General features: G+C 40.0%; 1 protein-coding gene across 1 annotated transcript in view; it reads left to right on the forward strand.

Moving 5' to 3' along the window:
- The window catches only part of NALCN (sodium leak channel, non-selective), a 292,250-nt gene that overhangs the window by 69,711 nt on the left and 200,942 nt on the right, over positions 1-21,597 (forward strand). Inside the window, exons 8-9 of the mRNA XM_029210183.1 lie at positions 16,883-17,025; positions 17,155-17,259. Coding sequence (XP_029066016.1) covers positions 16,883-17,025; positions 17,155-17,259 — 248 coding nt within the window. The remainder of the gene's footprint in view (positions 1-16,882; positions 17,026-17,154; positions 17,260-21,597) is intronic.

The following is a 21,597-nucleotide window of genomic DNA, read 5'->3' on the forward strand; positions in this document are numbered from 1 at the left end:
TGGAAGTTGCCCATATCAGGGAGAACTTTGTCACAAGGCCACACCTCCTTGCAGGAAATTCCAGGAAGTATATTCTCCAGCTGAGCAGCCATATGCCCACAACAAGGGGAGGAAGAGTCTGGAAGAGCGACCAGCAAAGGACAAAATGCCCAGTCCATTAAAAATATCTTCTAAAAACCAGCCATTTAGATTCAAGTGAAAACAAATGCATTTTATATAATGAATTTCTCAATTTTATGTTCTACTTCTCAAATATTTGTATCACAGAACAAAGTCATAGAATTTCAGATAGTATCACTGAATGCCCAGAAGGTACGCACCAAAACTAAAGTGGCACTTTTGAATTTTATGTGGTTCTGTTTTACCTCATAGACTCTCCCCATAAGTGAAAGTGACTAAAATTTTTGCCATACTTTAAAGTGAGACAACAATCTGAGGAACTTCTAGGGCGTGCAGAGGAGGCGCATCAGTGTTCTTTCCCCACCCCAAACAGAAACACCAAAGAACCATTGCAAACCCAGAAACACTGGAGGAATTTTCACCGCCCCTCCCCTCCCTTTCCTTGGGGCTAGTCTGTTTAATTTTAAAAGCAGAATTTTGCTTTCACAAAGTATACCAGCCAGGAATTTGTTCAGATTCCTCAAAACCAAGCCAAGAAAAGTTTCAGAAAGTTCAGACATGTGTGGCTGAGTGGAAAGAACAGAGTTTTTAGAGGCAGGCACAGATGCATGGGAACACTGCTCCAGACGGCCACTTCTGGCTGACCTTTGGCAAGCTTCTGTCGACTTAAAAAAAAATGCACAATGTGAGAGTTGCGAGTCAAGTTTTATTGGGGGCCAAATGAGGACTACAGCCTGGGAGACAGCACTTCAGATGCCTCTGAGAAACTGCTCCAAAGAGGAAGCGGGGGAAGGTCAGTATATATGTGATATTGGCGAGGGGGACCAATCAAGCACGTATTTTTTTGCCGAAGGTTTCTGCTAGTCTCGTGAAGGTTACTGCAAGTCACGAGGAGCAGACATCACCATGAAGGATTTTAGTGCTTTTCTAGATACGAGGAGATACAAGAATTGGGCTTTTAAAAATGGCTCCTGAAAATATCCACCTGAAGACCTGTTCTGCCAGTTTTCCCCAGAGCACAGAGGGCCTCATTTCTGATCTCCACCCTGAAGTCCTTGCAGGGGGTGTTGAAAGTCAACAGCTGCAACAGCTCATGCTTTAATCCTTGTAGAGGGAGGTGGCAAGTGCTAAAGGTAAGTGCCAGTTTGTGGTTGACACTTCTTAGCCTCACTGGGCCACAGTCTCCTCATTTATAAATGAGGAGAGGTAAGAATGAACTTGCCAGGGTGTCGATACAGAATTAAAACGTGTAAAGGGCCCCGCATGTACCAGGATGGTTCTCTCCATCTGTGTGATCTATGATGGTCCCAGGGAGCCGGGGTCATTGTCCCTCTGGCTCCGTGGCCAGGGGTCTGTGGTTTCTTCGGGCAGGAGCTGCCTAATGCAGCCCAGGGTGTCACTGCGCTGCTTAGAACCTAACCGGCCTCAGGCCTGGGTTTTTCCCCCTGAGACAAAGGGGAGCTTTGGTCACAAAGGCACCCAGTGACCTCTGTAATGCGTGCAGGAGAATGCAGCTGCGCCCCTGTTCTGGCTGAGTCCACATTGATCTGAGGGTTGAATTCAAGATACTAATTGCCAGTTGACACAAGGATCAGCATTTGTCTTTAAGCACCAGGAAGTAACGGCGAGACCTGAGAAGCCAAACCAAGGACTTGCTTTTCCACTCGTTTCCAACGTCAGAAAATATTTATATCCAAATATGATGTAAAGCAGTACCAGTGTTTAGGATTTTCACACAGTGCTCTTTATATAAAACAATCACGATTGTCTAGTTTCTGTATTGTTTTCCAGTGCTTTTTCAGTTTTTCATAAAACAGAACTGATTTTTTTCCCCAGTACTTTCATCTCTTGATTTCTAGATGCCCTACTGAGCAAAGAAAATACTGATCACTGAGGAATGTGCCTTACTTGACTGTACAGCATCTACCCACAGTAGCCAAATGTATGTGGTTTTTTAAAGAACATTCTTTGAGCCTCTTCTGTTGCCTTCATCTTCATGGCCCAGAAGGAGCTGCTCACGCCTGCCCATTGCCATGGATATTTCCAGAACAGCATGCGCTCCAAGCCTGCCCCACACGTGGCTCTTGCAGCAACTGGAGACGTCTCTTCAGAAGCCCCCACTTCCACCTCAGAAACGACAGGCAGGAGCCTGGGTTCTTAAAGGCCAGGAAGATGCGTCCGACAACAGCACCTGAACTTCCACCCAGCAAGGGAAGTCTGATGGGAACAGTGGGGAAGGGCTGGGGAGAGAGGCACCCCTCTGCAGGAACAAGGCCTCGTCCTATGAGGAGGGCAGCCCCAGGGGCCCTCCCCTCCTCTCCCCTGAGCAGGGATGACCCTCAGGGGCAGGAGATGAGCCTCTCTGCTTCCCCTCAGCTTGAGGGTTACACAGTCTCAGAAGGAGACGTCAGAATTGTGACCGCCACAGCCCGAAGCCCCCTGCTCCGTGGCAGCACGGGCTGTGGAGGGAACAGAAGGAGAAGGAAGCATCCCTGGAGGCTGGAGTGAGCCTGCTGGCAGGAGGAGGAAGCAGTGGCAGCACGTGCCCTGCAGGGTACTCGGGCCCATCAAGGCAGAAGCCAGACAGTGGCACAGTACTGAGGAGAAAGAGGTCCAAGGAACATGTGTTCAAATCCCGCTTTGCACAGATGACTCAACTTGCCTCCACCCCGGTTTCTTCCTCTGTAAATGGGGTTAAGATACTACGGCAGCCACTTCAGTGAACAGAGTGATATTATAATGCCTGGACTTCCGAGGCTGGGGTGTGAACATTGGAGCAGATCTGTGAGCGTCCAGTGCTTTCAGACCTCGAGAATAAAACCAAGGGTTTATCTGCCTAGCTGAGGACCCATATGGGAGAAGGGTCCCCTGAGGCAGCAGAATGAAGGTAAAGGGGATGGGTGGGGAGGAAGTAGAGCCATTAAGCTAGAGTGAGGCCCTGGGGAGGGAGCTGGGAACAGGCAGCCTCTCTGTGACCACCGGTGAGGACCACAGAGCATCCTTAGGAGGCAAAGCGAGTCTGCTGTCCCGGTGCTGGGAGCCCTAGCAGCTGGTGTGGGTCACCAGTTGGCCCCAGGCACGATCTCTTCATAGAAATCAGGGCAGACAGTCCAGGTTTGGAGCCCGTTCAAGAAGGCAGCTGAGCAGCCTTCTCTTCTCATTATCCAAGACATCCTTCCTTCCCTTTTACATGTGTTTTCTCTCTGAAAATTTCCATCAGCCCCTCTCCCTGACCTGCTCTCTGCTTTTTTACTTTCATTGGCTCACTTAACCTACTTGTTTACGTTTTGTCCAGATGAGCCTATCATTATGTCATAGGCCAGGCTGCTCTTGTGGTGTTTACGGTCTCCGGGGGGAGGAAAATAAAGAAATGTACACTTTCAGATCTGGACAGGGCTTCCCTGGTGTCGCAGTGGTTGAGAGTCCACCTGCCGACACAGGGGACACGGGTTCGAGCCCTGGTCCGGGAAGATCCCACGTGCCGCGGATCACCTACGCCTGTGAGCCACAACTACTGAGCCCGCGTGCTGCAACTACTGAAGTCTGTGCGCCTAGAGCCCATGCTCCACAACAAAAGGAGCCACTGCAATGAGAAGCCCGTGCACTACAAAGAAGAGTAGCCCCCGCTCGCCGCAACTAGAGAAAGCCCGCATGCAGCAACGAAGACCCAACACAGCCAAAAATAAATTTAAAAAAAAAAATCTGGACAAACTTTTTAAACTACTACATCCTGCCGATAAAATAAGATAAATAATGGTGTGTCCTGTGTTGCAGAGGATTAGCTCATCCCTTAAAATCAAAGCTTTGGGGGAAAACGAGGCAAGAGATATGGTTGGGTGAGAATTTGTCATGCAAATAAGATCAGTCTGTTCTCTGTTCTCTCTTTTTAAAGCAAGAAGTATTCAAGAATCCTAGGTCAAAACAGAGGGTTTAAAAGGCTGGAAAAACTAAATGGGCCAAAGGAAAGAGCCTTTTCACTCAAGTAGCTATGTAGATGGTACAAGTCCAGCACAAACTTCAGCAGTTTGTGCTGACAGTATAATATAAGTCTATCAAAGTAATAGCAAATTTATTCAAGTTTAAGAGAATAATAAAACACTGCTAACATAGTGGGTACTTATTCCCAATTCTTAAGTCAATACCATTGATGAGAAGGCAAAGAATGGTGGTGTTAATCAAGTAAGAGATTTGGGTAAAACATTCAACTCTATTTCCTCATCTTTGCAAAAAGAGGCAACACCTGCCCTGTCCTCTCATTCCTAATCTACAGGGTTGTTGGGTGAATCTGTTATGGAGGTTCGTGAAAACCCTCTTTTAATTGTATAATGCTGAGTTACCTCAGCAAATAATAATAATTATTATGTTATAAATATAAGTATATTATTAAATAACAATTATTATTATTATTGATGAAGAAGAATGAGTATGATTATATCCCTGCTGAATAATAGTTAAATAAAAGATTATTAAAGCTTTAAATAATTACTCCATATTCCAGACATATTTCTCTGCACGTTGGATGTTAGGTAGTATTCCCAAGGATGATTTTTCTGTCGTTCTCCTGCCCAGGGGTGAAAAAGTGAATATCATACCATCTGACACAGTGCAAGTGCCTGATGGCTGTCTTAATGTCATGAGCCCCGTGTTTGCTAGAGAAGCTCTGACCTGTGTAGCAGTCTGGCCAGTGTGCCTCATGAGAGTGTGGAGAGCCACTTCATTCCAGGCATGGGCCGCCCAGATCACAGCTGCTCAGAGCTCTTTGGCTTTGGTTAAGTTTGTTGTGCTGTTATATAATGGGTACTTTGACCATATCTCATGAATGACTGATTTTTTCTTCCTCCTTCTCCACTGTCCTATTATCGTGCTGTTGTCTGTGTCGAATGTTGTGTTAGAGTGTGTTGTTAAAATGAAGCAGAAAAACAGGCAGCTGTTAAGGTGTAAGGAGAAAAACATTAGTTACGGGGAAATCCACATATGGCACAGTAAGATTCTGACACCGTGGCATGGGGCCGGCCCCAAGAGGCTTTACGACCGTAATCTAGCCTTACTTTGTGCTCATGATGGTCTTTTCACCCCTACGCTGTTACTAGTGCACAAGCCAAATTGTGACCAAGCAGACTAGACTGCAGGTGAGCAGTGAGTTATGCCTTTGCATGTTAATTTAGAACTCTCATTTTAATCAGACAGGAGGCTCATTGGCCCATGCTATTTCTGATCCGTACGTTAAATCGAAAAGAAGTTATTTAACGGCTTCTGGTTTCTGCTCCAACATGTAAAGAGCTTGGAAGTTGTCAGTCCTGTTCTCACAACAAGAAAAAAAGCTAAACAAACTGAAAACCAACAATTCTGAGAGTCAGCAATGCTCTTAGATCTAACAGAGAGTTGAGGTTGCAGGGCAAAGTGCTCCTTGAAATTTGGAGAGACAGCAAATGCAGAGAATCATTGCTCCCCAGGGGCAGAAGCCACTGGTGCCAGAGACACTTAAAGTTGGGTAATTCCTGCAGGCAGAGCATGGACTAGCCTAAGATTTGACAATCCCTCTAGTCTTAGGGGGACCCAACGCTTTCATGAGTTTTACCTCCAGGAGCCTTACCCAGTTCTTAGGATGATGATCAGAGAAAAATTCCTTCATGCTTCCTGCAGGGGGAGAGGAACAGTGACTATTCTGAAATAAGCCCAGAGCCCTCTGTTCATGACACAGGCATGCCCTGGAGGACATCTGCTTTCCCAGAGCCTCATCTGACCTCGGAGGAGGGCTGGTAGATGAGCAGAGCCCCTCTGGCCTCTCTGCATCACATAAACTGAGAAAAAGAGTCTAAGAAACTCTTCTGAAGGTCACAGCCAGGACTCAAGACTGACTAAAACAATTGAGATTTAATCATAAGATTATAGAATGTTTCTCCTCTCCAACACTTTATCATCACATTAACAGGGCTCCAAAATGATAACCAGGTTACAACCTAGCTGCAAGACACAGAGTCTGTTTACAAGGAATTTTGGGGGAAGCATAAAGACAGCAGGAGACACAGAAACCAGGACACTAAAGGACACTGAAGCCTTTGACACCTACAGATATGGCATACATTAAGCACAGCCTAACCTCTCACCAGATTATCATAAAACCTTACACTAAAGGCCTACCTACCTCAGTTACTGTTACCTATATATCATGTCCAGTTTTCAACAAAACATTACAAGGCCTGGTAGAAGGCAAATAAAACACAGTCTAAGGATACAAAGCAAGCATCAGAACCAGACTCAGATATGATGGCAATTTTGTAATTATCAAGTAATTTGGAATTGAAAATACTTTAATTAATAGGCTAAGGGTTCTAATGAAAAAAGTGGACAACATGCAAGAACGGATGGATAATGTAAGCAGAAAAATAGAAACTCTAAGAAAGAATCAAGAGGAAGTACTAGAGATCAAAACCATTCTAACTGAAATGAAAAATGCCTTTGGTGGGCTCATCAGGAGACTAGACACAGCCACAAGGCAAGAAACTCTGAGACTGAAGATATGTCAGTAGAAACTTCACAAACTGAAATGCAAAGAGAAAGAAGAATGAGAAAAAGATAGAACAGAATGACAAATAACTATGAACCACTACAAAAAGGCTAACATACATGTAATGAAAATACCAAAAAGAGAAGAGAGGAAGGAACAGAAGAAATATGTGAGGTAATAATGGCTGAGAATTTTCCAAAATTCACTTTGGATGCAAAACCACAGGTAAAGGGAGCTCAGAGAACACCAAGTAGGGTAAGTACCAAAATATCTACACCTGGGTATATTCTGTTCAAACTTCAGAAAACTAAAGACAAAGAGAAAATTTTGAAAGAAGCCAGAGGGGGATTAAACCCAAAACACCTTACCTATTGAGGAGCAAGGATAATTATTATATTGGACTTCTCTTCAGAAGCTATGCAAGCAAAAAAAGAGTAAAATGAAATATTTAAAGTGTAAAAAAAAAATCCAAATAACCTAGAATTTTGTATCCAGCGAGAGTATCTTTCAAAAGTGAGGACATACAAAGACATTCCCAGACAGACAAAATTTAAGAGAATTTGTTGCCAGCAGAACTGCTTTACAAGAAATGATAAAAGAAGTTCTTTAGAGAAGGGAAATGATGCAGATCAGAAACTCAGATCTACATAAAGAAGAAGAGTGTTGGAAAAGTGATACATGAAGGTAAATAAAATATCTTATTTTTCTTATTCTTAACTGACTTAATAGGTATCTGTTCAAAATAATAATAGAAACAGTATATTAGGTGATTAGAGCTTATGGATAAGTGAGATGAATAACAGCAGTGTTATAAGGGACAGGAGGAAGTGAGAATACTCTATTATAAGGTTCCTGCACCATCTTTGAAGAGGTAGAGTATTATTAGAAAGTTGACTTAGATTTGTTGTAAATGTATAGTGTAAACCCTAAGGCAACCACTAAATTTTTTAAAGGAAGTAAATGGTTTATAAATTTACTTTTTAAAGGAAGTAAATGGTTTATAATTTACAGCATAAATTAATATGCTGAGAGGAGTAAAAATGGAATCATATAAAGAGAGAGGCAGACAAAAGGCAAAAAAGAAACAAGGAACAATTGCAATGAAAAGAAAACAGTTACAAATATGGTATATTTAATTTGTCTATATCAATAATTACTTTAAATGGGGATGGTATAAATATACCAATTATTTGAGACTAAGAGAGTGGATTAAAAAACAATACCCAGCCATATGTTGTCTGCAAGAACCCCACTTTACCTATAAAGACACAGATAGATTAAAAGTAAAGAGATGGAGAAAGATGTACCATGCTAACACTAATGAAAATGAAACAGGAGTAGCTGTGTTAATTTCAGACAAAGCTGACTTCAGAGCAAGAGAAGTTATCAGAGAGAAAAATGGGCATTGCATAATAATATAGGGTCAGTTCTCCAAGAAAACACAACAGTCCTTAATGTATATACACCTAACAACAGAGCATCAAAGATATCAGTCCTTCCCAATGCAAGGTAAAGATTCAATGCAGGGCTTCCCTGGTGGCACAGTGGTTGAGAGTCCGCCTGCCGATGCAGGGGACACGGGTTCGTGCCCCAGTCCAGGAGGATCCCGCATGCCACGGAGCAGCTGGGCCCGTGAGCCATGGCCGCTGGGCCTGTGTGTCTGGAGCCTGTGCTCTGCGACGGGGGAGGCCACAACAGTGAGAGGCCCGTGTACCGCAAAAAAAAAAAAAGATTCAATGCAATCCCAATCAAAACCCCAACATGTGGTCTTGTGGATGTCAGCAAACCAATTCTACAGTGTATATGGAATGGGCAAAAGACCCAGAATAGTCAACATAATGCTGAGAAAGAACAAAGTCAGGGGACTGACACTACTCAAATTCAAGATTTAATCTAAAGCAGTATCAAGATAGTGTGGTATTGGCAGTAAAATAGAAACTAGGTCAATGGAACAGAATAGCCAGCCCCCAAATATACCCACAAAAATACAGTCAATTGGTCTTCAACAAAGAAGCAAAAGCAATTCTATGGAAAAATGATGGCCTTGTCAACAAATGGTGCTGTAAGTACTGGAGATTCACACAAAGAAAAGATGAATCTAGATACATCCAGTACAGCTTTCACAAAAATTAGCTCAAAATGGGTCATAGACCTAAGTATAAAATGTAAAACGATAAAACTGTAGAAGATCACGTAGGAGAAATATCTAGGTGACCTTGGGTTTGGCAACACCAGAAGCATGATACATAAGAGAAAAAATAACTAAGTTGGACTTCTTCAAATCAATAACTTCTGTTATGCAAAAAACACTCTTAAGAGAATAAAAAGACAAGCCACAGACCAGAGAAAAAACTTGAAGAACACATATCTGATGAAAGACTTGTATTCAAAATATACAAAGAACTCTTAAAGCTCAACAATAAGAAAACAAATCAATTTAAAAATGGACAAAAAACAGACACCTCACCAAAGAAGATAAGCACATGGCAAATAAGCATATAAAAAATGCTCAACATCATATGTGATTAAAGAATTCCAAATTAAAACGAGATTCTACTACACATCTCTCAGAGTGACACAAATCCAAAACAGTGACAATACCAAATACTGATGGGAACGTGGAACAGTACTTTCATTCATTGCTGGTGACAATGCAAAATGGTACAGCCACTTTAGAAGACACTTGGTCAGGTTTTTGTTTTCTTTTTTAAGCTAAATATAGTCTCACTATATGATTGAGCAATTATGCTCCTAGGTATTTACCCAAATGAATTGAAAACATATCCACACAAAAACCTGCATGTGATTGTTTATAACAGCTTTATTCCTAATTGACAAAAACTGGAAGCAACCAAGATGCCCCCTCATTGGGTATAACTTGAGATAAACAAACTGTGGTACATCCATACAAGGAATATTGTTCAGCAGTAAAAAGAAGTGAGTTGTCATGCCACCAAGAGACACAGAGGAATGATAACTGCATATTGTTAAGTGAAAGAAACTAGTCTGAAAAGCTGTTACTCTATGATTCCAACTATATGACAGTTTGGAAAATGCAAAACTGTAGAGATAGTGAAAAAGTCAGTGGTTGCCAGGGTTTCAGAGACGGGTAGGGGTTAAATAGGTGTAGCACAGTGGACTTTTAGGATGGGGAAACTATCCTGTATGATACTGTAATAGTGGATACATAATATTATGTATTTGTCAAGACCCATCTAACTGTACAACACAAAGAGTGAACTATAATGTAAACTATGGACTTGAGTTAATAATAATGGCTCAATATGGGTTCACGAATTGTAGCAAACGCACCGCACTAATGCAAGAGCTTAATAGGGTGCAGAGAGAGGGGATAAATGGGAATTCTTGGTGCTGTCTACTCAGTTTTCCTACAAGCCAGAACTACTCTTAAAAAATGAAGTCTAGGGCTTCCCTGGTGGCGCAGTGGTTGAGAGTCCGCCTGCCGATGCAGGGGACACGGGTTCGTGCCCTGGTTTGGGAGGACCCCACATGCCGTGGAGCGGCTGGGCGCGTGGGCCATGGCCGCTGAGCCTGCGCGTCCAGAGCCTGTACTCCACAACGGGAGAGGCCACAACAGTGAGAGGCCCGTGTACCGCAAAAAAAAAAAAAGTCTATTAATTCTCTGGAAAGTTTTTACTATTTGCTCACATTCTTATCTCACCTATGTAGAATTCTGGTTTACATTGGAAATGCTGGCCTGGTAGGAAAACATAGTATCTTGCTTCCTTGTTAACACAGCTTTTAATACATGCAAACTGTTTTTCAATCTTAGTATATAACCTTAAGAAATCTAAAATTATATCTGTGACACATCCAAAAAATAAATCTAAACCAGTTGAAAAGCTGAATTTTAAAACCTGTTTTAGCCTTAGGAGTCTATGGAAGAAAATAGACAACAAATACAGGAAAAATTCTGTGAATATTTTTGTACACATAATATCAATGTGAAGATATATGACCAAATATTTGCCTATGTATAGTTTTAAATTTTTAACAATAAGTAATTATTTCCTATTCAGTTGTAACTGTTCGATTATAGTATTAATATGAATTATATTAGAACTTGTTCTTGTTTTCGGTTTTACATTATATCAGTGGTTAAATCAATATAATTAAATCTTTCATTGTAAATTATGGAAATTGTATGTTTATCATAACACAAACAAGAACTTTATTTTTAGTTAAAGCCATGTGATATTTGTATTTCTTATCTAATTTATTGTTAATTACATTTGGTCAATATCACTCAGGTGTCTTTCTTCTATCCCACTTAGACCTGAATCAGATTTTAAAATGCCTCTGAACAAAAAAGTAAAATTATTTAATTCCAATCTTGGTTGATCTTTCTATCCTGTGCTTATTTACTAGTTCAGTTTTATTTAAAAATAAAACCAATTCTCACTATTGTGGCTATTCTGAGGTAGACTGACCAACTTTACCTTAAAGTTAATTTGTATTTTCCTTGCTTGTGCCTGGTAATGCAGAGATATGAACCATGTGTGTCCCCAGATATGAAGACAAGAAAGTCTTAGTACTTTTTCCAAATGCTTGGTTCTAATTTTGGACTATTATGAAATTCTAATGTCATAACTGGTAACTCCCTAAGAATTACATGATGTTCTGGCCTTTTTGCCTTGATTTCTTTTGAGTGTACTTTCCAATAGATCTTTCACAAGTGAGTGACAAAGCTAAAACACTCTAAAAGAAACCACATTTCCTACGTGGTATGATTTGCTTGCTTTTTGAGAAAATTTTAAAAGCTACTAAAGAACATTTATTTAATGTGTTAGTGGTGACCAGCAAGTACCATTATGGCCAGAGTCTGAGGCCCAGGAAGGTCATATAGGTTAGAAGCAGTGGACAGTTTGAATGCTAGGGAAGGTCGCTGAAAGCTAACTGTGGCTAAGCATAGTTTTGTTTTGTTTTTTAATCAACTAATGGAAAATAAATTTCCAAGAAGCTCTTTTGATCTAAAACCACTGCTCTTCAAAGGCAGGGGTGTGACAGTTACCTGTCATGACCTCTGCTTGGCTGCTCTTATTTCCAGCCTCCGTGGACATTGCCCAACTCCAGAGGCAGGGACTGTTTTAGTTGGCATATGGGCTCGGCATCCTTGGAACTGCTCTACTTTATGCCTAAACTTTCCTGCCAATGTCAGCATCAGCCTTGTCAACACTTCTTTTCCATTTGTGAATACTGTAGTTAAAGCTTTCACCTCTCCTTTTCTAGAAGTATTTCATATTTAGCACTTGGGTGTTTAGAAATTCTCTCTCTGAAGAAATACATTTCAACTAAGAATCTTCACGACTTATAAAAGAAGTTTCACTTAGAAAATATATAAAACATATGTGTGTGTTTTTTTTTTCCACATGGCCTTTGATCTTGTCGTAAAGCTTTAGTGCTGTACAGTGAGGTTTAAGGTAACCGACAAAGTGGTCTCACCAGTGAGGCAAAGTTGTGTCAAAAGAGGGCTTAATTGTTTAAAAAAAAAAAAATTCTAAGCAAAAATTCACCTCAAAACCCATAAGGTTTCTAAATACATTTTGAAGCATTTAGAAGAAAAGAAGTCCTTTTGTGTTTGCTCCATGTTCTGGAAGAGCAAATAAAAAATGTTACTTTGTTTGTTAACTCAGTGGCCACTCGGCAATCCTCAGGCTGAATGCCCGTGGATCGATCATCAGCTAAGCATGTGGATGAGTTGTGTATAGATTATTATAATCATAAAGTTATACCACAGTCTGTCGGGAAATACTTGTGATAATTAGTTTGGAAATATAGTTTAGTAAAATTAAACATAATTTCAAGGAAGAGAAAACATTTTCATGAAGGTTTTCTTCATTAGAAAGGTGACATCATCCCAAGTAATTTAATTATTGTTGATTTATTTAACAAACCTCTGTAAGTCAGGGTGGGCCTTCCTTGCTGTGTTGGTCTCCTGACCTTCTTCACATTTCATATATCTGGATGCATCCAGCCTTAGTGACAAAAGTTGATTATGCTGAATCCAGATGTCCACCTTAAGAATACACATCTCTCTCATTGTTTTTTTTTTTTTAACATAGTGTGTGTTTTTAACTGTCTCATGACAAATAGATTTACTTTTTAATCACCACTGTTGGGTAAAATTTACTATCACCTGAGTTCTATCCATCAGATTTGAGGGTACAACTCATGTGAAGAGGTAAATGGGGAGATGGTGAGGGGAAGTTTGGTGGAATAGGAACCCCAAGTTTGTAGCATGACCCTGTCATTTGAAAGTCAGATGACTCAATGGTGTCACGTAATGTATGACTAGAAGACACAATAAGGAATATTCCCAGGACACAGTCAATTTCTCCCTTTTTTTCGTGGAAAAAGAGTTCACGGAAGACAACCAAGCAGTAAATATCCTAAAGATAGTCAAACAGATTGGAATATAATTTTGTTCAGAGCTATTCAAAAAATCCTCTACTATGTCTCAATATAGGTAGCCTGTAGAAAGTTCCCAGGTGAGGATTTATCTTCTAAATGTAGACTTGTGGGTTTTTTTAGCTAGCGAATTCAAACCACCAAAGGAAGAGGTCAAGAAGAATGAATGAAGTTAAGAGAATTGACGAGCTGAGTATCACTGTTGGGATTTTGTTTCTTATACGGCTTGCATTTGTGCTTTGAGATTTTGGGGCCTAAGAAAGCCATGCTGTTCCAGGAGCTTCCCAGAAGTATTTTTGGAACAGGCCACACGGGCTCCGGAAAGAGAATGCATTCTATTTCCAGGTGCTATTGTAGAATCATTATTCATTTAACAAAAGTGTGGTCTTTTCAGCTAGAAATTTTAGTTCCATAATTCAAAGGGACTAAAAATATTCTGGAGTATAGCTAGAAAAAGTGTTTCGTATGTATCAATATGTTGTTTTCTAGCAATATCCCATTCTGGATTAAACATAGAGGAAAACTTTCCTGTTTCTCTGTAGCGTGAGCTTTTAAATTGATATATGTGTATGTGTTTTAAGTGAATTGTGAAAATCAGCCCAATATAAAGTCAGTTATAAAATAGTTCCCTTTGTTTCCAAATTATCTGTGTAATATTTACACCAAGGATGAATCGATTAAAAAAGCCAAGTATATGAGGAAGGCCTTCCTGTGTCTCTATAATATATGATCATTGTTTTATTTATCACCAGTTCTGGAGTGTTTCTCAATGCCAAGTCCAGAAGTGAAAGATACAGTTTTAACTTAGAGTGCTGACACCTAGCTCGGGAGACAAACAAGGTAACAGAAGTCAGTGTGACAAGTGACAGGATACAGGTGAGCTCAGGCCTCTGGGAGGAGCAGCGTCGCGAGTGGCCTGAGGGCAGAGGAGGTGAGCTGGGCTGGAGGACCACAGGGGAGTTGGCAGCACCGGGGCAGCCAGAGGGGGCAGGATGTGCAAAATAAGTGTGAGCGGCAACAGTTCATGCTCAGGGTTGTCGGCTTCTCACAGAAAGTAAGAAGATCATACATTTTATTTTGTCAGTTTAAACATTGGACAGCCTCTTCAAAAGTGATCTTCTTTTCGTACATTTGTCGAAGTCAGGAGCAGGAAAGGGGCGAGGAAGGGCTGTCTTATTCCACTGCCTTTGCTCTTGCAACTCAGTGACATCCCCGAAGCCTTTGACCCCGCATCGTTCATGTACACGGGAAACACTTTTTTCAATAATAAGCATTTTCTCAGGGAGTTTTTTGTTTCCACTTTCACAAGTGTCTCATCTCTTTGTAGCAACAAACCTTGCTCTCTGAGCTGTACTGAAGGTTCCTACTTTTCTTTCTTCGGTGTCGAATTAGGAAAAATGGAGTAAAAGCTGCAAGATTACTCATTGAACATACTATTTTTTACTTAATTTCAAATAGCGTCTTCCCTGTAGGTGTAATAAAGATCTGCGCAAGTTAGAGGAAGGATAATTTTCAGTGTTCCTTTCACATTTAATCTTACATTGAGGATCCTCGTATTTTACCTGTAAATGCTCAATTGGTAAAGCAGTTAAACTTTAATGGTAATTCATAATGGATTTCTGCAGCCACTTTTCTTTTTTAGTTCACATAACTAGAAAAAAAATAAGGGACTTAAATTATGTCATGTTAAAATTGTCCTTTGTATTCAGACCATAAAAGCAAAAACGTTGTATATTTTTAGTACGTAGGGATCATTAATGGAAACAGTCACTTCTGTTTTCTGTTGCCATTTTATATTTGGTGTGTGCTGTTCCTCTGTGAATCTTCCTCTTAAAAGTTATATTCTTGTATGAGTTCCTCAATAGACTATAAACTATAAACATAGTCCCTCAGAAAATAATTATTGATAACTTCATTTGAATTGAGGATAAGAGAAAATAAGGTCTTTCTAAAGCCCCGGTGCCAAGTAAGAATATATATAAGTAAATGGTAAAGAAAAAAAGAGTTTAAGACCTGGAGCCTGATGATTTAGATTTAGATTTAGATTTAGGTTTAGATTCTGGTTTTGTTTCTTTTTAACTCGGACAACTTCATTATCTAGTGACCTTCACTTTGCTTTTCTGTAAAATGTGATGGATATTATCTGTGCTTATACCCACCTACCCATCTACCTGCCTAATTAGACAGGGATTTCCTTAGCATTTAAGTATGTGAAAGAGCCTTGAAACTAAATGTGTTCTACAAATACTAGTTGCTATGGCAATGACTTACCAATGTACCAAATATGATTCTTAAAATGAGAGGCAGTACATGTATGAAGTTATATTCTACATAAACTACGTAGCACAGATTAGTGCCTAATAGGCATTCACCAAACAGGGATCCGCTTTCCCTCTTTCTCTCAGCTTTTCTTTCAAGCCTTGTTATTTCTCATTTGTCCCCATTTGCTGCTACACTTTTCTGCTGTTCTGGGTGCTTTCGAATTCACTGATGCTCTGGTTCTTCTTCCTGCATGCACAGTACCCAGAGAGGCAGTCAGACGTCAGGCAAATTTAGTAACCTCCTTCTTAGTTTGGACATTTGATTGTATGCACATTCTAATTTTAAATTAGCACATATATGGGTGGATATTGGCTTTATATTCTATAATAATTTAACTCATTTATAGCAGTGGAATTTGTTGAGGTACAAATGTTTACCAGTTTTATGAATAAAAACCCATATCATATTTGTTTTGTAAACAACTTCAACTGAGTACTATATTTTTTATTTGTATGGTTTTTCACAAAATAATGAGCAGTTATTTTCATTGTTTATAATAATGCCTGAAACTTATTAAGTGCTCATCAAATGTCAGTGATTGACAGAAACGAAATCATTTAATCCTCACAATACTTTGCGGTATGTCTTAATTATTATTTCCCCATTTTACAGATGGGGAAACTAAGCCACAGAAAAGATGTCCGGAGACAGGATATTATCACAGTTAAATATGCAGGTCCTTGTTCCTGAGTGCCTGGGTTAATTCTAGTTCCCCTAATTATTATGTGTGCATCCTTAGACAAATTCCCTACACTTTATGTGCATTAGTTTTCCCATCTGTAAAATAGGGAAATAATGACACATACTCATAATGCCGTGAAGATTAAACACTGGCTTTCCTCTGAATGACATTTTAGATTCTCTTAACCATACCTTCAAAAATCTGCCCACATATTGTTCCCTTTTCCTTCTTTTCATTATCAGTAGTATTTTCAATGAGGCAATTCTCGTAGACGATACAAAGTACTCTTTAATGATTTACTAACTTACGTTTTGGTGTTCAGTGTAAACACCATGGAATCCAAAGACAGGCTCCATCACATGAATTTTTGGAGCCTAAGATACTTTAGTTCTCCCCATGAGAACGTGATTTCAAATGAAACCCAGTTCTCGGACTTATTTCAAGTGCTTTTCAGCACGCTGAAAGTGTTAAGCCCCAAGTGGCAAGCGTACATGGTACCCATCCTTTATTATGATATCTTTACTTGGCTTGATTGTTAGTGTTCTTTTCCTCATTGTTAAATGCATCTAACAGCGAAATCTGTAACCTAAAATTGTTTCATTGCTAGAGATATTAAAACTGCCCTGGCTTGAAGTCAGAAGCAACTTTATCAAAATCCTAAGACTAAGAGCAATAAAATGTTGCATGTGATTTGAGTCCCTTTAGAAGAGCTTTTGTCATTGAGAAAATAAGCATGGATAAATATTGATTGTGTTTCTGAAAAATGTTTTCTCATTTCAAAAGTCCACCCCAGCTTAGCTGGCTCCCCTCTCTCTTAACAGGCACCAGCATCTTCACCGTGTACGAGGCTGCATCCCAGGAAGGATGGGTATTCCTCATGTACAGAGCCATCGACAGCTTTCCCCGCTGGCGTTCCTATTTCTACTTCATTACCCTTATTTTCTTCCTCGCCTGGCTTGTTAAGGTACTCTAAAAATTAGTACTCATCCAGTCTATGCTTTCTGACAGTTTCTGCAGATCTTTTGTTTGTTTTCAGTTGCCCTCACTCCCTCACGCCCAGTCTTGGTAAATGTGGTTTGTCATTTTCTTTCAGAATGTGTTTATTGCTGTCATCATTGAAACATTTGCAGAAATCAGGGTACAGTTTCAACAGATGTGGGGATCTAGAAGCAGCACTACTTCGACAGCCACGACACAGGTACAGTATCCGGAGATGATGATGTAACCCACTCGAACTGGGCGTGTCCCTCTGCACCACCCTGGAAATTGATGGGACTTGGTGGGACTTGAGAAACCCTGTTATCACCAACTTCTGCAATCAGATTCACTGAGGGAGCTGCTTAAAAATACAGGTGCAAAGCCCCAAACCCAGAGTGACCAAATCAGATTTTCTGGGTGATGGGGCAAGGGCACGTATATTTTTAACAGCCCCATGGGTGGGTTTGACAGAAAACCAGGCTTATCATATTTATTATGTACCTTCGATTTGATTCTACCGTCACATGTCCTCCAAGGACTTGCTGATAAAATATAGCTAACTGTGGAATTCCCCATTTTAAAATATTCACGTAATTGAAACCAATATAATGGCCCTTATGTATAGGATTAGAATTTTTCAGAAGGAAAATTTATTTCATTCAGAATGAATCAATCACAATATAACAAATTATGAAGAAGACCCCTCCATCCCAAATGCATGCCTGTGAATTTTGAGGAATTACTGCCTATTCAGAAGGTTTCCACTATGCTTCCGAGAAATTGGAAGTATCCTAGAATTTGACTAGAAGTGGCATGGCATTTATTACATAAGAGGGCAATTCAGAGCCAATGTCTTTTGTTTTTATTTTTGGTTTTGTTTTGTGTGTTTGTTTTTTGGTGGTTAGAAAGAGGAAGAATAGGTTTATATATCTTCTTCTGGTATAAATCTTAATAAAAGAGAGAGAAAACAAAAATTCCAGAATTGAGAATGAAATTATGTTATGCCTTGCAACTATTGCTTTAATGTTAAATTTTAAGAGAAATTTAACATAAGTTTGTAAATACTTACACGGGTCTGTTAGGACAAAGGTATCTGTGAAAGATCCGAGGTACAAATTTTACTTTGAAAATCTCCAAATTGAACTTTTAATAATTATATTTATATAATTATTACTTTTAAAATAATATATTATTTTTTAAAATAATTGTATTTATGCCTATGTATTAAAATTATAAAGAAAAGGATTCAGGATAGTGGCTTACTGGGAGTGGGGATGAGGAAGCAGAGGAATAAAATTAAGAAGAAGTGCAAAGGTAAAAAAAAATAAAATATTTATATTTAATAGCTAATAGTGAAAATGCTATTAAACATGCTAATATTTGGAAGAGCCTTGTGCAGTATTTTTATGATGTTGTGAAAGTTCGAATGGTCTAGTTCATTATAGATGAAATAGTATTTATATTATTCAGTTTTGTCAAACAGCTATTCAAACTTCCATGAAAGATTTTTTTAAGTGTTACCTAGGTTATGTCACAGATGGCATGTAGGAAAACCTTCAGTGAGCCTGCCACATCTAGTACTCATTTCTTCTCTCATCTTTTTAGTGAACTATGAGAAATCGTAAAGTTCCAAGTCCATTCTGACATGTCTTTTAAATAGAGTGACGGCCTCGTGGAGGTGTGTTTTCCAGTATAGACATTGAGAACGAAGTGGGACATAGAACTATGAACTCCACACAGAATTCACATTTGATATTCCTGAGAGATGACCTAAAATGTCTTTAAAACCATATAGTGCTTATTAAGTAACTCTTATTTGTAAAACCACAGCTGGAAAAGTGGTGTTTGGAAGTGCCACCAAATCAGCCAGCAGTTACAATAGAAAGTCAAATGTGGAGAGACTGTGAACACAGTTGTACAAAATTGCTTTGTTGCAAAATTGTCCTTAATCAGGAGGAATAAGGTGGTAATTCAGACGTAATGCGTCTAGGTATTCAGCAGAGGTAATCACAGAGAGAATTGTGAAAAACCTTCATTAAGAAAAATGCTATGGCTGAGCACCTGGTTGCTAAGCAACCGAAGCTCCAGCAGCAGCCTCTCTGGTAAAACACCACTTGGGCTGCCTGGCAACAGGCCGCAGGCCCCGCCCATCCCCTCGCCAGCCCCTGAGCAAGTGTTCCAGATGCTTTTGTGTGTGTGGAAGGGAGAGGCATCATTTGCCATGATTCTGTTACGTTTGTAAAATCAGAGACAGCTCTGCACAAAGGCCCTCTCGTTCGATGGTTTAAAACACTAAATCACAAGTTTCTAATTCTAACAAAACAGATGGGCTTTAGGGAAATAAAATGAAGATGGTTGTGTATTGTGAAGCACACAGCTTTTCAGAAATGAAGTCAGTTCTTGTCTTCCTCTAGTATGTGGGACGTCTGCAGTTGTTCTCTGTAAGTTATCCTCATAGGAGGGCAAAGAGGGTCCTGGGGATGATGGACTTGTTGATATTTCTAAGTCCCTGGACTTTCCAGGGGGCTGCGTGAGTAGAAAGAAAAATTATACACATTAACAGGATAAAGTAGGGGCTTTCCGACATCTTCAGAGGTTCAACAGGAATTGGCTCTGATATGTTAAGAGGCAAAAGAGAATCAGTGATGAGAACTCTTTCTTTAAAATAGCAAAGCAACCTGCCTCAGAGTCACAGCATAGAAACAAATTACAGAAAAATTAATGCCAAAGGTCTTATGGAGACCATAATACAGCAGGTAGCAGGAAAACAAAAGGAGAACAACGTGGAAATTTTCAGATTAGTAGTCAGTAGTTTGCCTGAACTCTGATGGGGAAGGTGACTCTCGTACCTGCATAATCATTTGACACAGGTCACTGTTGCCACATGCTCAGTTATATGTTGGATTAAAGTGCAAGAGATTTGTACATCCAGGATATAATAGCCCCCTGTGTCAACCCACAATAGGACTTCCCATGCTACACATTTGTAGGGGTGTTGCCCCAGAGAAAGGTGTTGAGATGGGCCGATGTGCTAGCGGAACACGTCCTGGGCATCGTGCATGTCCGGTCCAGACTTGCACTTGCACTCCCATTCTCTAATAGACACTTCACCTCAGATACCTGTTGCCAGTCGTGTGGTCTTCTGATCTAGGCTGATTCACAGTAGGAATGAGCTTATCTCACTTTCCCTGGAAGAGAACCGAAAGAACTAAACTTTAGGGCCCTGCAAGGCTAAGTTTTGTATATATAGTGACAAGAGACACAAGGCAGCATCTGGCAATCAATCTGTACCTAACTTTTATATACAAATCATGGCCCCGTAGGGTCATATTGAGGGATGGGTAAGTAAATATTCTGATTGTCTAAAGAGAGCAATAATTTCTGGGTCTGTCATTGTCTCTGACTGAGCACACTTGCTGGCCCATGTTTTCTGAATTAATAAGATACACGACAGATAAGGGTGGAGTTGATAAAAGGACACAGGAATTCTTTCTCCTCTGTAGTTCCATGAACCTTCTCAGAATATGGGTTCCTACAATGCTGGAACAATTTCTGTGCCAATGTGCAATACCGGCTTAAAGGCAGAAAGGCATGGATGAAAAGGCACATGATGGAAAATAAAAAGAATTTCTCCTCCATGAAAAGATGTGTATAATGTAATGCTCCAAAACAAAACTTTAGTAAAAATTTGTTTACTGCGTTCCAAGACTATTGGTTTCCACATGAATATACATCATTAAAATATGTGAGAAAGCAATTTAGTGAAAGCAATTTCTGGGAAGGCTTTGGTAGAAGGTACAATAGTGAGCTCCTTCTAATAAGAAACTATAGTAATGGAATAATACATTCATCATAGGAAGCCATACATGAGAATTATATCTTATGAGTCTAAGTCATTGAGTATATTATTTAATTAAGAAATCAAGTCAAGTGCCCACCCTCATTATTTTGTGTGATAATGACTATTACCTGTTGTTTTGTTTTGTTTTGTTTTGTTTTGTTTGCGTTACGCAGGCCTCTCACTGTTGTGGCCTCTCCTGTCACGGAGCACAGGCTCCGGACGTGCAGGCTCAGCGGCCATGGCTCACGGGCCCAGTCGCTCCGCGGCATGTGGGATCTTCCCAGACTGGGGCACGAACCCGTGTCCCCTGCATCGGCAGGCGGACTCTCAACCACTGCGCTACCAGGGAAGCCCTATTACCTGTTTTTTAAGATGATTGATTTTGAAAGAACCCAAAGAGCATGGGAATTTCAAAATAAATTTTGGATTTTATTTTCATTACCAAATGTGTATGTGTGTCTTGGGTTTGGAATTTTAATTCAGTTGCTAGTGGTCACCCGTATTACCAAGATCCATTCTCTACCACCTCCCATTAGATAATCTGTTGTTGTTGTCATTGATGATGATATTCTGCCTAAAGTACAATAGAACAATCCGCGAAGCATTCTTAGCAAAATCAAGTGACCCTTTATAAAACGCTGGCAGTTGCAAACAGGCAAGCATGAGATGATTCTCGAGACTGAGACCTCCATGGAGTTCCAAGTGATTGTACTAAGA

The sequence above is a fragment of the Monodon monoceros genome, unplaced genomic scaffold, assembly GCF_005190385.1.
Source record: "Monodon monoceros isolate NGI ecotype Baffin Bay Population unplaced genomic scaffold, NGI_Narwhal_1 Super_Scaffold_8, whole genome shotgun sequence".
NCBI lineage: Eukaryota > Metazoa > Chordata > Mammalia > Artiodactyla > Monodontidae > Monodon > Monodon monoceros.